The following is a 14574-nucleotide window of genomic DNA, read 5'->3' on the forward strand; positions in this document are numbered from 1 at the left end:
CGTCGTCGTGACGTGATAGTGTGTCTATAGATGATTCTATCAAAACGTATTTGGTGAGATGCATGTCGCAGAGGCATAAAAGAGTGGTGTGGAAGTTTACTAGCAACAGTAGACCACGATTCAAGCGTGCGTGGTTTGAGTTCCTTCATTTTGGGAGCTCCTGATTCTAAAACAAACGTTTGTGAGCTTCAGCTACAAAAAAGAGACAAGTGATTGACGTACTGGCAACCTGCGACCATGATGTATCTTCAGCCACACGATGCGGCTGTTCTTCTTCGTATTGTACAGAGCTTTCGACATTCAGATGCCGTGATGTTGTGCCATTGTCCTCGTCTTCCAGAACAGGTTTGACGGATGCAGCAGCGGGATTTTCTAGCTCGGGTTCAGGTTTGGATTTCTTTTTGGATGCTGGTGGTGGTTTCTTCTTTTTTGATGTTGTTGGTTGTGATGTTATGAGAGAGTCAACGGGTGTTGTGGTGGTGATGGTGGATGATGTGCCGAATGAGAGGAGAGCTGCCGCGCCGAGTATGAGGATTATGATTATTGTGAGTATGCCGGTGCTGCTCATTGTGCTGTGTGGGGTGGATTTTGTATGGGTTTGAGACTAGGACTGCGAGGGGCAGGTGTTGCTTGTGGGCAGGGATTTGGAGCGCAAGTTTCGTAACGTGTTTCGTGTTGGCTGGAGCGCGTAAAACTGTCTTTATAATGTGTACTTGTATATTAAACTTGAGAATTGTCGCGTTACGGCACAAACAGAGATATAACTAGTGCCACAAGCATCCAAACGCTATTATACGAATATATGGAGCTTACTCCACTAGTTGTGGCAAGACATAATGCTCTACAAAACCAACAAGTTAGGCGTAGATCGAATGAAACGACGCGATCAAGTATATCTTACTGTTGCGCAAACATTCCACTCCCACATGATGGATACGAGATATTGTTGTATGCCTGGCAAAATGTGCATGTGTCTTCAGAGCACTGGGTAAGACGAGAACGTTGGTAAGAATGGGTCTGGTTTCTAACGAAGCCAGTTACGTTACCTTTTGCACAATTGGTATGGAGCCGTTACAATTCACTTTCTGTATTAAATTGCGTTAATGAACACTATCTCATGTATATACTCTTACGAATGCGGTATACCTTGTAGACAGGACTCGACAACGTCCCTGTATTAACACACGATCCCACTGCATACACACTCGCAGCCAAGAACTTGGCCGTATCATCACAATCTCCACCGATCGTCACCGTCTCAGCGTACGCAGTGGGTGCTTGATACGGCATACCACACATATACCTGGTGCCAGCATCACACTCTCCCTGATACGCACCAATTGACACACACGATGTACACATAGCATCAGTGCAGTTTGAGAGTGTCAGTTTCTGGGAGGTGCAGGAAGCTAGAGTGTAGGATGTTGAGGAGGGCAGGCAGCCTAGACTGTAAAATCGTGTGAGGTTTTGGATGGGGAGGTTTTTGAGGGAGAGATCGCATATACCCTAGCGTTGCAGATGCGCTCCAATTGCCGCTGCATGTTGCGTCGTTGTATGATACTGAGCTCCAGTATCTGTCGGCTGCTAATGCGTAGAGGGTCCAGGACGGTGATGAGAAGGCAAGTGGGAGGAAGAGCGGGGGGAGTAGTATGAGGGATATTAAGAGGTGGTGTTTGTGCATCTCCAGATGGAGTGAGAGAGGTGGGAGTGGTGCGAAAAATTGAGAGGTTTTAGGAGGTTCCTGCGCAATTTGTTACCAAGGTTTGATGCAGAGCCGACTTGATAAGGGTAAATTGTAGACTGCTGAAAGATCTTGGGTGTTGATCCCAGGTGTCGCCACTGAGCTGATATGATGTTGGTTGTTGACAACAAAACTTGGGCGAGAAAAGGGATTATGAGGTGGTTTTTGATCCTAAATGCAACCGCGTTAGCATGAATTGTCCACTACCAGCACCGTGAATCCGTGGCCTGATTCTTACTGGAATGCTTCGGCTAGCTTTTTCCTCGCTTGGGGTGAACCATGATTCCGAGTTTTGGAAAGTGACGACCACAACTTTTTCGTGCACCACCTACAACCCATTACAACGCAACAAGCTATTTAAACCTACTGTAAAGCTATATCAAACATGTTTGTCCCATTCAGGTATGTTTGGCTTGTGCTAGACCTACATCGGCAGTTGTAGCGACCGAACTTTGCTACCAAACACAAATACAACGCAGTTCAACATTTCCAACGTTTCAGCCTGATCCGCAATACTAATCTCATCCTCTATATATAGCAAGCGCAAGCTCGAAACTCTGGAGCTCGTCGAAGAGCACAATGGCGAACTCTTATGGATTATTCTCAACCGCCCTACATTCTTGAACTCGTTGTCCCCAACTCTGACCATGGAGCTCCACAGCCTGCTCGACGAATTGAACAACACTACTCCCGAAAGTCGTAAAGTTAGATGTATCATCTTGGCTGGAAATGGTCGTGGATTCTGTGCTGGTAACGTTCGTCGACATTGCTTGTATTTGAACACAGCACTGACCTGAATTCAATCTAGGCTTGGACTTTGTCGCATACTCCAAACCACGTCCCGGACCAGTCGACTCGCTCCTTGGCCAACAAAACTTTTCAAACCTCGTCCTCAAGCTCCGACGAATCCCACAAGCTGTCATCTCTTGCAACCAAGGACCCACCGTCGGTGGTGGTCTAGGAATGACGCTCGCCGCTGACGTCCGTATCGGAACACCCTCCTCCAGATTCAGTGTCGGTGCATCACGATTAGGTCTCACTGGTGGTGAATGTGGTATCTCATTCCACTTGCCTCAGATCGTTGGACGTGGATTGGCGTCCGAGATGATTTTGACTGGGTGTTTTGTTGATGCTGGTACGTTAAAAGCTATACACGTTATTTTACGGGATGTCACGGTTACATTTTTGTCAAATTAGAACGCGCATCCAAATTCGGCCTCGTAAACCACGTAGTCCCTGAAGACAAGCTCCGAGAAACTGCCCGCAACATGGCATTCGAGATGCTGTCCTTGTCGCCCAACGGATTGAGATTGTCCAAGATGGAATTGAACAATTGGGCTGATGGAATGAGTTTGAGTGCTGCTATTGCTGCTGAAGATGTTTACCAGGTAATGATGGATGAGAGTGTGGTTTTAGGAATTTGAAGATGGAAGTTGATACTGATTTGGTTTTTTTTAGATGTACTTGTCTGCGACACCCGAGAGCTCTGCTGTATCACGTAAATTCATGGAAAAGATTCTTGGCTCCAAGGCTGCCAAGATCTAGATGCTTGGAAATCCTAGTTTCAGTAGTTTTCCTGAATTCACAATAACAATAATAAAGTTCCACATCCCAAGTTTCCCTCGCTTGGTTTACATTTCAGGTCGTCATATATATGAATCACGTCCATAGTCTTAGTTTTTACGTTTCGATTAGTGCTCTCTGTCCTGGTCCTTGTAGTCTCGACAGCAAGAACTGTAAAATGTGGTTGATGACTGATGAGCGACTTTGTAGGTGGGGGTTTATACCGATCGCTGGTAATCTCTTAATGATGTTGAATTTGGATGGAAAGTATCTAGTTTCATCCAGTTTGGTTTTTCTTGTATCATGCTTTTTATTGGGATTATAGTCCCGCAAATACACTATTTAAACACTTAAACACCTCTTAAGTCGCAAATTACTCCCCGGGAAGTACGTTTGCGTCAGCATCTCAACTTGTTGCCAGCAGCAGTTTGGCTCATGCATTTTATTGCTGGGATTATAGTCCCGCTAATATACTATTATTAAAACACTTAAAACCCACTAAAGTTGCTAGCTACTCCCCATATGTTATTGGAATTACGTTTGCGTCAGCCCCTCAACTTAGTTATGACCAACCACCTCCCCATCCAGGAAACCCATACTTGTTGCCCGACTATATTAACTACCAGTGAGCCGCGACTGACACACCATCGTTCCTTAAGGCGATCAGCGATCCTTAGCGCGACTGCGTCCTACATACCGTCTGGTCTCCCAAACTGCGGTTTGCGACTCATCCACAACTCTGGTTCCTAGATTCTTTTTAAACCATTTCCATAGGCCGTCCTTTCTTTCCGCGACGCTTTTTTGGACAAAGTGAGCTCGTATCACACTCAAGGCCCATTAAAATTGATAGTATTCCATCAAGCAACTGAGTTTCCGTGGTGTAGTTGGTTATCACGTCTGTCTAACATATAATGGTCCACAGACGGTCTCCGGTTCGAGTCCGGACGGAAACATCAAGCGGCTTCTCTATTGCAGCTACGAATATTTTTATTATGCAAAACATGTTTGTTAATGCGATTTAAGCAATAATCTACACTAAAAAGCAGCACCTCTACATTCATAGACCCCAAATACAATCACCCAAACGACGACGACCGACAAGTTGTCGCGTAATACGCTTCATGATGCAGATTCCAACACTAAAAAAATTCCTTCCATCTGACCGTGTAATGGAAGGCCCAAACGTTTTGGTATATCATTTTCTGTCTACATAGCATCAGCTCATAAACATGTTTCCCTTTATCTCTGGCTGTTATTGACTCACACCTCACACAGCACACGACTGAGCGTTTCTACATTGTCACCGCAACGAGGAGAGAAAATTCAACTCTCTGCAGCCACGATTCATGTATTGGCATCACTGCGGTTTGGATTAAACCACTGCATTCTGTAGATAGCCTCTTGGCAAATTTCGAATTCCCTTCCACCAAACATATGTTTGCATTTACTTGAGAATACGATTTTGGACGAGGGTCTATCATGCTTTAAGGAATCGATTTCCGTATTTTCGGCTACTGCTCTGATGTATTATACAAAAAGCTTACATATTCGTCTTTTGTCGGCAGATGAATGATGAGGAAACACGATGAGAATCAACACGACAATCTCGCAACGTTGAAGATTCGTGCATTTCAATAACGTGAACGCCATTCTTCGACACCTTTGCGCGACAACGGTTTCACTTGAAACGTAGCATCACTTTCAAAACACCCAAATCTCTAACACAAACACAGCACAACCATCAAAAAGACCATCTTTTTTGTATGGCTGAAGTATTAACTCAGACCTTGACATCCCACCACCCAAAAATCCGTCGCTCACCACGCCGTCTCGGTAAACTGAAACAAAGCGTTGGATTTATCGACGTGAAACAGATTAAAGTTGTAAGTATCAGTTTGGATACATTTCATCGCATTGAACGATATTTGAAAGCCTGTTTTTGATGTCGCTTGAAACCACTCACCAACCTGTCAAACATTAGCACCCCCGCCCGCACTTCATAACACCACCACCACCCATCTCCCCATCCGCAATCCTTCTCACTCGCCAAACCAATACAGTAACACCACCACCACGGTATACAGGAATCGAAACACTCGTCTCACCCTTCCTCACAATGACAACACAGACGTCCTTCGAGTCATCAGACAGCAACCGCTACACTATCCCCGCCATCCCGCTAATCTTCTACCCACTCTCCTCAAACCCAACCACACTAACCATTCCAACATCCAAAATGATCCTCAACATTGTAATTCTCCTCGTAATCCAGCTGCTCGGTATCATCATCACGGGATCGTTGGGATTACACCAGTCAGAGACGCTATTTCGTGTGGATGCAAGTAAAATCACGCTGCTGGTTGATTACTATCTTGTAATGGGTGCTACGGTTGTGACTGTCGTGCTTGGGGTGTTGATGACGCTGATGCGCAATACGGAGGGGCTGATGAAGGTGTTGAGGTGGTGGTATGGATTTTTGGGAGTTGTGCTGGTTGGGATGGTGCTGGTGTGTGTGTTTGCGAGTGATGAGAAAGAGTTTTTGAGTGAGGTGTGTAATGTGGGGTATGAGGATGAGGTTGATGTGGATTTCTGTGATGCGGTTTGGGCTATGCTGCTTATACAGGTTTCGGCGGGCGCAACGGCGGTGCTTGTGGGTGTGGTAATGGCGAGGAGGGTGGTTGAGTCAAGTGACTAAAAACCGCCGTGATATCCAAATTCGCTGGAAGATGATGTTTATATATTTTATTGCCGCATAGCAAGAATAAAAAGGTCTAAAAAATTAAATAATATGATTTACCCCCGTTTTTTACATGGAAGTCGTAAAATCCCTCGACGGCGACGTACTAGCCAGCACCTTCCCAATTCCCTCCCCCTTTGTCATTTCAAGCCTCACAGACGGGCTGCTCCCATTAATCGACGACTTGTCTGAAACAGGTGATGAAGTCAGATCGAGCGCATCAACGGACGGCGCCAAGAGTTTCATGGATTCTCTGACTTCGACGGGAAGACCACATGAGGCTGGAGCTGTTATGGCGCAGCGTTTGTGGAAGATGGAGTTGCAGTCGTCGCAGACTAGGTGGCGTTCCATTACGCCGACACGGTGGCGACAGAGGTCGCAGCGGACCATTGTGGGTGTTCGGAGGAGTGTGAATCCTGTGGGAGAGGTGTTGGTGAGCTGGCTTGAGAAGATTCTATATGCTGTAAGGGAAAAAATCCAAGAGGGACGACGTACGATGAGGGATAGTATGCCCAATCCGTCTTATACTGCCTGTTGCAAGACCAGTTGGTTGGGCCTGAGAAGGAGAGCGGTCCAAATGGATTGAGTCTATGCGTGCAAGGTTTACGTGAGAAATATGATACCTTGAAGAACTGTTGCTCAAAAACTTCATCGGTAGAGAGCGATGATACGTACTGAAGTCGTCAACACTACTAGGATTTGAGAGATTGCTCTTCAAAGGCGAATCAACAGCTGACTGTAGCGAACCAGATGATGCTGCAAACTGTTTGTTGAGGGCGAGTCCACTCGTGTTTGAGCGGAGCAGTGATCCTAAGAGTCAATATGTCAGCCTGATGGTTTTTACGACTGCAAAAAAGGCTGGTTGTAAATGAATTATTACCACTAAGCATCCCCAAATGAATCTCATCCTCAGCAGGCAGCTCCGCCTCCACAGCCCTCAACCTCTTCAGCACCTCCTTCAACTGTGGCCTCTTTTCCGGATCGTCTTCCGTACACTCCAGTATCAGATTCAAGAAATCCGGTGGACAGTCGGATGGTACAGCGCCCCTGATTTCATCAGCATCAACACCAAACCCTGGTATAACTCGTTTGATATGGTGATCAGGATCTGCGATTCGTCGTGTAGCGAGCTCGGCAAGGACGATTCCATATGAGAATATATCGACCTCGACGGAAAATTCCATCCCGAGCACAATTTCGGGTGCCATGTATGCGTCTGTTCCGCAATATGACATGGCACGTTTGTCTTCTTTGGATTTGGCGGTTTGGCGAGCGAATCCGAAATCGCAGATTTTGATTCGCTTGTTTTCGGTTAGTCTATAGTATATCAAGTTTGGCGTTAGATTTGCAGGTTGGTTGAAGTTCGTCTGAAAGAGCAAGCTCGAGTCATAAAACAATCAATTGTAAGCGCGAAATGGTCTTTACAGGAGATTCGTTGGCTTCAAGTCCCGATGTATGATGTTGTGAGCGTGCAGGTAGGCGAGAGCTCTAGCAACATCTGTAGCAAATGAAATAACTTGTCTCCACGTCCATGTCTTTGAAGTGTCTTCCAGGTAAGATTTCAGGTCTCCACCTGGTACCTGGAAACGATTGGTGTTATTGGCTATTATCTTTGGTGCTATATGCTTCAAAACGTACGTATTCAGTCACCATGTAGAGCTTATCGCCATTTTGACTGACTCCCATGAAAATCGTGACGTTAGGGTGACGGCCTTGAGACAAGGAGTGGTGTCATGAGTAAAAAGGACACGAAAAGTGACAAAAGTTCGGTTCGTACTTTCTTTCAGAATTGTCATCTCTCTCGTCATGTACTTCTTAAAGTCGAACCCTTGACCAATGTGTAGAAACTCCTTGACTGCGACTTCAGTTCCTAGATAATCTGCTCGAAATACCTATGAAGAACAAAAATGGGAGTCAGCTTTCGCGTCTGTTAAACAATTGGTAAAAGCGTCAAACCTGTCCAAAGCTTCCATGGCCAATCTCTTCGAAATCAGAGAGTTCAGACCAGTCAATAAGGTCTTCAGCCATTTTGTATATAGAAAGCCCAACTCAAAAAATAACGCGAAAAGCGAAACAAGTTGCAACCGGCGCAGCTTGTGAATCCCACAAAAACCCCGGTCTACCCAACACGATGATGGCATCTCTTTTCTACGTGACTATATTTAGAAGAAAAAAGCGGTAGAAGCTTTTATAAGTGATGATCCCGCAAGTATTATGTTTGTGACCTTCTATTGCCTAGCATAGAATTTCTCCAGATACCCAACAGGCTTCCTATCCGAGTTCTTTTCAGTGCCATCAAAGAATCTCAATACATGAGTCTTTTGCTTCCACATATTCATAGTTTCTTCTAGTTCTGTTCTCCCCTTGAAGAGCAGTATATCAATGGTTGATGGGTCTCGTACAAATCGATGCTTTTCAAATTCAGCACGGATGCGGTTGCGGATGACGGGTTGAGGCAGGTCAAGCTGGTAGAATTCGACTACATCAGGGACCTGGTGTATGGGCGAGTGTTAGAATATAAGTGAAATGTTGTTGAATTCAATGTTGTTTACCGCACGTATCCATTCTCGATATAGCTCGAGGGCCCGTCTCCTAGCTACTACCAGAGAGTTTGATGAGTGGGTGACGACTGATGGGAGGAAGACCATGGTTGCTTGGGTCCCTATCTATTGTCGTCGATGATGTTTTTATGTTTTTGCAGAAATGAGTGCAAGGACAAAGTGTACGGGAAGAGTATTCATACGTGACGATAAGACGTACATTTACGTGAATTACGCAAAACGCTTCGTAATTTGAACTTCTTTGACTTGTTTGCGACTGAAATTACCTCTTCTAACGAAAGCAGACCAAACAGCAAATTGTGACGTGGTAGACAACCAATTCAGGCAGTGGATGCTCCTGATACGCGTATATATGAATGTTATCACTATGTTCGTCATTGATAAAGTGCTGAAAAAACCGTGGCAATCTCTCCTATTATCGTCGAAAACAACCTGCAGCTAGAAAGCCCAGGAAGAGGGGCCTCAGCTACCCGAGAGGCATCTCAGCTATCATGGTACGTCCCAAGACACATTTAAGCTCGTTTCGTCTTGCAAACGTTGAAAGATCTTGCACATTTTGTTGGTTTATCACATGGCGTCCAAAGCTGCTTTGCTAACCACGTCCTTATTCTGAGTTAGACCTGGGATTGGTTTCTTTATGAAGGTACATCAAGATCTGGACGGTTCCTCTTGCTTGTTTGGTTGTAGTTGGACTTGGGTTCGCAGCAGCACCTACCACCCCAGTTTTTCGCCGCTCTTGTGATTTACACGGAGGATTATGCTCCCTCATCATCAAATCATATTCTAATTCATCACTTTCATAGACCTGCATTCATAATCCAACCACTGCACAGTTGGCTACCCTACCATGAAACATTTCCTAACCATTCAGCACTCCCAGCATCAAGGTTTCATAGAACCAACTGCACGCATGGTTGCTTGTATACACCAGGATGAGCCTCATTCCTCCGTAGTTGCTGCCCACGTGTAAAACAACACCCGAGGACAGGCTCCTCACCAGTATAAACACCTAGGGAGCAGCGCTCTCCCTGTCGTGGGATACCAATGCCGAGAGGCCTTACCTTGCAGGACTACGGTGGTCGTACGACTGGCAGCTGCGGCACGACTTTCAGGTCTACATCCAATCGCTTTCTGGTATGTGTTTTGGACATTGTGGAAGTTTTTTGACTGTAATGTCATAATGTTGAACTTACGCTCTTCTCTCGTTGTCATGTAGTTTCACAGTTGGTCCAGATCGCTTCGGCGATACACGTTTGCTGTATATGAGGATGAAAAGGACCGTCTGTAGGTCCATCCAAGTTGGACGAATCAAGAAGCCATTCTGTTTTACCAGCTGGTGCAACTCGCCTTTGGTCCACAATTGCATCGCATATCCTTGCTCTCGTCCTTCAAATCAGCACCAACTTCAAGCGTCTAAAGTGGTTAGAACCCTTGATGTGCCGATACTTTCGTTTGTGCTTTGGAGGTGAGCTCCTGTTCCGTTATGTAATCAGTTACTCACAATTATCAGCAAATCGTTTCCATGGTGTAGTCGGTTATCACATTCGTCTAACACACGAAAGGTGGCCAGTTCAATTCTGGCTGGAAACAAAGGTACAATTGTATTGGCTCTAATTGTTGAGACTTCTTCTTTTGGACTGCTGCGTTCTTGGTCCCAGACGCCAAAACAACCAAACTTTTAATGTGATGCAGACGTCGCAATTTGCAAGTCTGGTGTCTTTGGTAGAGGCTTCAGCCCATGAAGCTGATGCCCAACCACATTTTTCCCCGCTCTTACTGACTCATTTTTGCAGCTTTTGGTATTTAGACAAATCATGCTTCCCGTAATGCATGTAACCAGTAATGCGGGGTTGAGTGGTTGGGAATATCCAGTTGATTTGGCTGACATAGATGCTCGCGCTGGTATGAGATAAAATGATATCATTCCTAGACCCAGCACATAGCTGCCGCATATTGGCGCCCTCGCACTACGCTTAAACGTCAAAATAGCAATCTGTGCTGCCTACTGCGGGCTTCGCAGGAGTTTGACGCAGTTGGACTGGAGGTGACCTCATGTTAGATTCTCAGACCCTACGAGAGTCATCTGTCTCAAGCAAGCACGTCGTTTCCCTGGTGTAGTTGGTTATCACACATGTCTAACACACAAGAGGCGGCCGATTCAATTCTGGCTGAAAGTATCTATTGAGGCTGGAAAATGGAGGCTCGAAGTCCTTAAATCAACCCATATTCTTCCTTTGTTACTCCATTGCTTGTACAATAGTTTATGTTTTCCGATCCTCACGTCATTGGAGGCGTATAACGTTACAGCTGGTCATAGTCCTTGGTAAAGGATCCATTGGAGCTTTCGGACTGATCTTCTTTTGCTGCTGAATGTCCCTTTTTAGAATTTGCTATACCAGTCGTGGTCTGTGAAGGAACCTGAATTGTTGCCTGGTTGAGAATATTTGGTTAGGTTGAGCCTTGTAAAAACTCGTCCGGGTATGTGACAATGAACGGAAAACACGAGTGACATCTATCGTGATTGAATCGTTTAACTCAAAACTCCTCATCAACTACTTTTAGAATCTTGATTCAAATTTGAAGCATCGCCGTGTTGCCCCGTACTACACCTAAACTTTGAGGCAGCAATCTCAAGCGCCATCCTAGGCTTAAAAGGAATCTTGAGTCTGTAGGATTAACCCTAACGGCCTCGCTTCCGTAACCTGAAAGCATCCCAAATCATGTTTAAGGGTAAACCGCAGTAGCTGCAGTCTACTTGTTATGGAACAAGGCTTATCGGGAAGGGCAGCGTGAAGTGGTGTTTACTTGGTGTTTACCATCTTGACTGCATTTTCGTTTATTGCTGCTGGATAATCTAAGATGACCGCACCGGTTGTCGTTTGTAGTTGTAGTGTTGTTGGGAATTTTTCAGAGCTTGGTGCTAATGTGGAGTCAACTGCATACTGATTTTTTTTTGTTTGCCTGTATGCTTAAGCAAAGTCACCGACAGTATTTGCGTCAGTGAAACTGCACGTAATTGCTTAATAGTGTCTGGTCATATATTAATTAACATTACTGTACTTATACTACATCTAATGCACTTCTACTACTACCTGCATATTTACATGTGTTTGAATCAGTTTGTCTTTTGCCGCCTGTCTTGGTAACAATCATCTGTTATCTCAAGCTTCACAGCCCGTTCAATCGTCGATGCTGGGAAAATCCACTCCAAAAGAGCTAGATATATCATCCCAACAGCGACAACCAGCACACTGATGTGGCCAGCGACATATCCTACACGTTTGTATCTCTCAAACATGTCTGCAACAGATCGCTCGGGACTTTGCATAACTTGTTCATACACCTTGGTGTTAAAAGTTATGTGAGGGATGAGCAAAAAAAAAACATTTGGAGGGGTTCCCAATACCTTCTCAGTCCGTTCAGCCACATCATACCAATCGTACATGGATTTGACTCGTTCGTGTAGTGCTTCTGGGGAGATGGCGTTCGATTGGATTAGGTGAATGGCTTTACTTACGGCAGCAACTAGTTCTAACAATACAAAGTTATGTGAGTGTCGTGCTGACATTGTTCAGATTTGTGCTTCCGCTTTCTTTACCATCTTGATCAGCTTGAGCAAACAGAATCAAATCCTCTGGCAGGATTTCAGGTACTCCACCTACTCTTGTACTTACTACCAAGAGCCTAACAAAATGATCGTCGTGAAAAACCATCAATGAACCAAAATCAACTATTTTTGCCACTTACCCGCACGAAGCAGCCTCAAGTATAGCAATACAAAATGCCTCTGTCAAACTCGTATTCAAGAAAATATGACCCCTCACAAGCACATCCCGCACATTCTTAGCTGGTATAGCACCCATCAGCTCAACACGAGACTCAAGCATGTATTGTTCACGCATTTGATCCAGTTGTACTCGTTTGGGGCCGTCACCAGCGATTAGGAAGCGAACCTTGGGGAAGTGGTGACAGAGTCGTGGGATTATTGAGACGAGGAGGTCGATGCCTTTGCGGTAGACTAGACGGGATGTTACTACGATTGTGACTATGGGGATTGAAGGAGTCGCATCAGATCATATATATATATATTTTAAATTTTTTTTTACCAGTGTGTGGATCTCTTGCATCAGGATTCGGTTGGAAGTCGTCAGCCACAATAGCGTTTGGGATGGTATATACTTTGTATGGGTCCAGTGATGCTCTTAGTATCGTGTTTTCTTTGCTACGCGGCAAAAATGATCAACTGGGGACGAAAGGCACTACCTCTCAAACACAAGGACACACACACATACCTGGTATTTGAGACACATATAACCGCATTACAATCCGACAAGGCAAACTTCAATAGCTTGTTGGTCAATATAGCACTGACGTCCGCAAATCCAAACAGCGAATGATCTGTAAACACTGTGTGTATGTTGAGCAAGCGAGCCAGTACGATAGATTCTTGACATAAGCTGCTTAAAGCCTAGTAAACCGATTGATATTAGGTCCATGGAGAAGATCGAGAAAAAAAGACAGGTACAGTCTTTTACTTGATGACCATGAACCACATCAATCTCCTCCCGTATAAAGATGTCACGTAAGATGGCATACATTCCATACACGGTTGGAAATGTTGATCCAGCATACACGATTGTCGTTGGAATATGGTATACTTTTAATCCATTCGTCAAGTAACGAACTCCAGATCGTGTCTTGTAGTGATGTGTGATGATTATGACCTAGAGCAGAGTTTAAGGACGGAATAGATGAGTAAAGTGAAGGAATTCAAGGAGAAAACTTATTTCCAAATAACATTTGTACATTACTTTATGGCCACGCTTGATCAATCGCTGCGACAAATGATACATGTGAGCTTCAACACCTCCAACTGACGGATAGAAGAAGTCTGAAACGAAGCTATAGTAATAGAAGAGTTAATCAAGTGACTGCGAATGTTATTAAGGACGGTTCGTACCAGATGTTCATCATTCGTATCTTTGATGAAAGCTCAAAAGTCGGGAGAATGACGTTGATGAGAGCAACAGGCAATCGCGACGCGGCATCAAGTTAATTTAGGCAGCGAACTATCTTTCTACTCGTGGGCTGTTCCTTTTTAACAATGTTTTATTGCTTTTCCTACAGTCTCGTTGTCGATAACTTCTCTCTTATTGATATATATCGCCCACAACACTCCAGAAATCAAGGAACAGGAACCTCAGCTAGTCAAGCTGCATCTCTGCGGTCATAGCAAGACGTCCGTATACGAATACAACCCTTGCTTCTTGCTTCAGACGTTCGCAGAGTTCACATCATCTCACTTGTTTTACCAAACAGGTTGATAACCACTTTGTTACAACGTGTTAGATCCATCTCAGACCTCTCTATCGAACCGAATGAAGATCTGCGTGACTGCTGTCTCTTGTTTGATTGTCACTGGACTTGGTTTCCGACGACATCAACCACGGAACAAATCCAGATGGCCCACTCTTCGGAAGGAGAAGAGGGATGCACAACTCACATAGAAGACATTCGTTGTCTGTCTCCTTTGGGAGAAGGAAGACGAAGGTTGCTTGAATAGTGCAACTTCTTTATATCGGTCTACGATTGAACAGGAGGGCAATCAGGTTGTCGCCAAGACAGGAACAATGCTAGTACAAGTACCACTATCAACAATCAGTCGCTCGGTTTAACCAATAATTAGTCACGATATGCTTATTGTGCCGATAATTCAACCAATATAAAACATATAACACGAAATGTGCCCTGTAACTCGATGTACCGGGTCTCCAAGTTCTTGATTCTTGCAGAATAGGTACAGTTTGACAGCTCTGAACAGCTCTGTATGTTAGGTTAGCTGTTCTGGTCGTAGTTGTCGGGTGCGTCATTGAAAGCGTTGGCAGACTGCGAGTGACAGATGCTCAGATGCTTCGATTTGTCTCGACGTTGGACGCGAATCCTATACAGTGGGGGAGGCGATGAGCTGTCAC

The 14574-nt window shown here is 44.9% G+C and overlaps 4 protein-coding genes across 4 annotated transcripts; 1 reads left to right on the top strand and 3 right to left on the bottom strand.

Moving 5' to 3' along the window:
• Positions 1–2126: 2126 nt before the first annotated feature.
• SmJEL517_g02574 (uncharacterized protein) lies at positions 2127–3286 on the top strand (the record flags this gene model as incomplete). Its single annotated transcript, XM_031168502.1, has 5 exons — positions 2127–2143; positions 2280–2491; positions 2550–2876; positions 2939–3129; positions 3200–3286. 5 exons carry the CDS (start codon positions 2127–2129, stop codon positions 3284–3286), a joined length of 834 nt encoding a protein of 277 aa, XP_031025469.1.
• Positions 3287–6110: 2824 nt separating this feature from the next.
• SmJEL517_g02575 (uncharacterized protein) lies at positions 6111–8069 on the bottom strand (the record flags this gene model as incomplete). Its single annotated transcript, XM_031168503.1, has 8 exons — positions 6111–6457; positions 6537–6629; positions 6717–6851; positions 6922–7358; positions 7467–7621; positions 7680–7753; positions 7819–7933; positions 7998–8069. The coding sequence occupies 8 exons, from the start codon at positions 8067–8069 to the stop codon at positions 6111–6113; spliced, it is 1428 nt and encodes a 475-aa protein (XP_031025468.1).
• A 200-nt stretch (positions 8070–8269) lies between these two features.
• On the bottom strand, positions 8270–8689 carry SmJEL517_g02576 (uncharacterized protein; the record flags this gene model as incomplete). The annotated part of the gene is made up of 2 exons (XM_031168504.1): positions 8270–8533; positions 8594–8689. The coding sequence occupies 2 exons, from the start codon at positions 8687–8689 to the stop codon at positions 8270–8272; spliced, it is 360 nt and encodes a 119-aa protein (XP_031025471.1).
• Positions 8690–11684: 2995 nt separating this feature from the next.
• SPT14 (phosphatidylinositol N-acetylglucosaminyltransferase) lies at positions 11685–13573 on the bottom strand (the record flags this gene model as incomplete). The annotated part of the gene is made up of 10 exons (XM_031168505.1): positions 11685–11687; positions 11775–11945; positions 12009–12133; positions 12201–12286; positions 12350–12647; positions 12709–12824; positions 12895–13070; positions 13138–13326; positions 13414–13504; positions 13563–13573. 10 exons carry the CDS (start codon positions 13571–13573, stop codon positions 11685–11687), a joined length of 1266 nt encoding a protein of 421 aa, XP_031025470.1.
• Between the last annotated feature and the right edge of the window lie 1001 nt (positions 13574–14574).

Source organism: Synchytrium microbalum (genome assembly GCF_006535985.1).
Source record: "Synchytrium microbalum strain JEL517 chromosome Unknown SmJEL517_scf0011, whole genome shotgun sequence".
NCBI classification, from domain to species: domain Eukaryota; kingdom Fungi; phylum Chytridiomycota; class Chytridiomycetes; order Synchytriales; family Synchytriaceae; genus Synchytrium; species Synchytrium microbalum.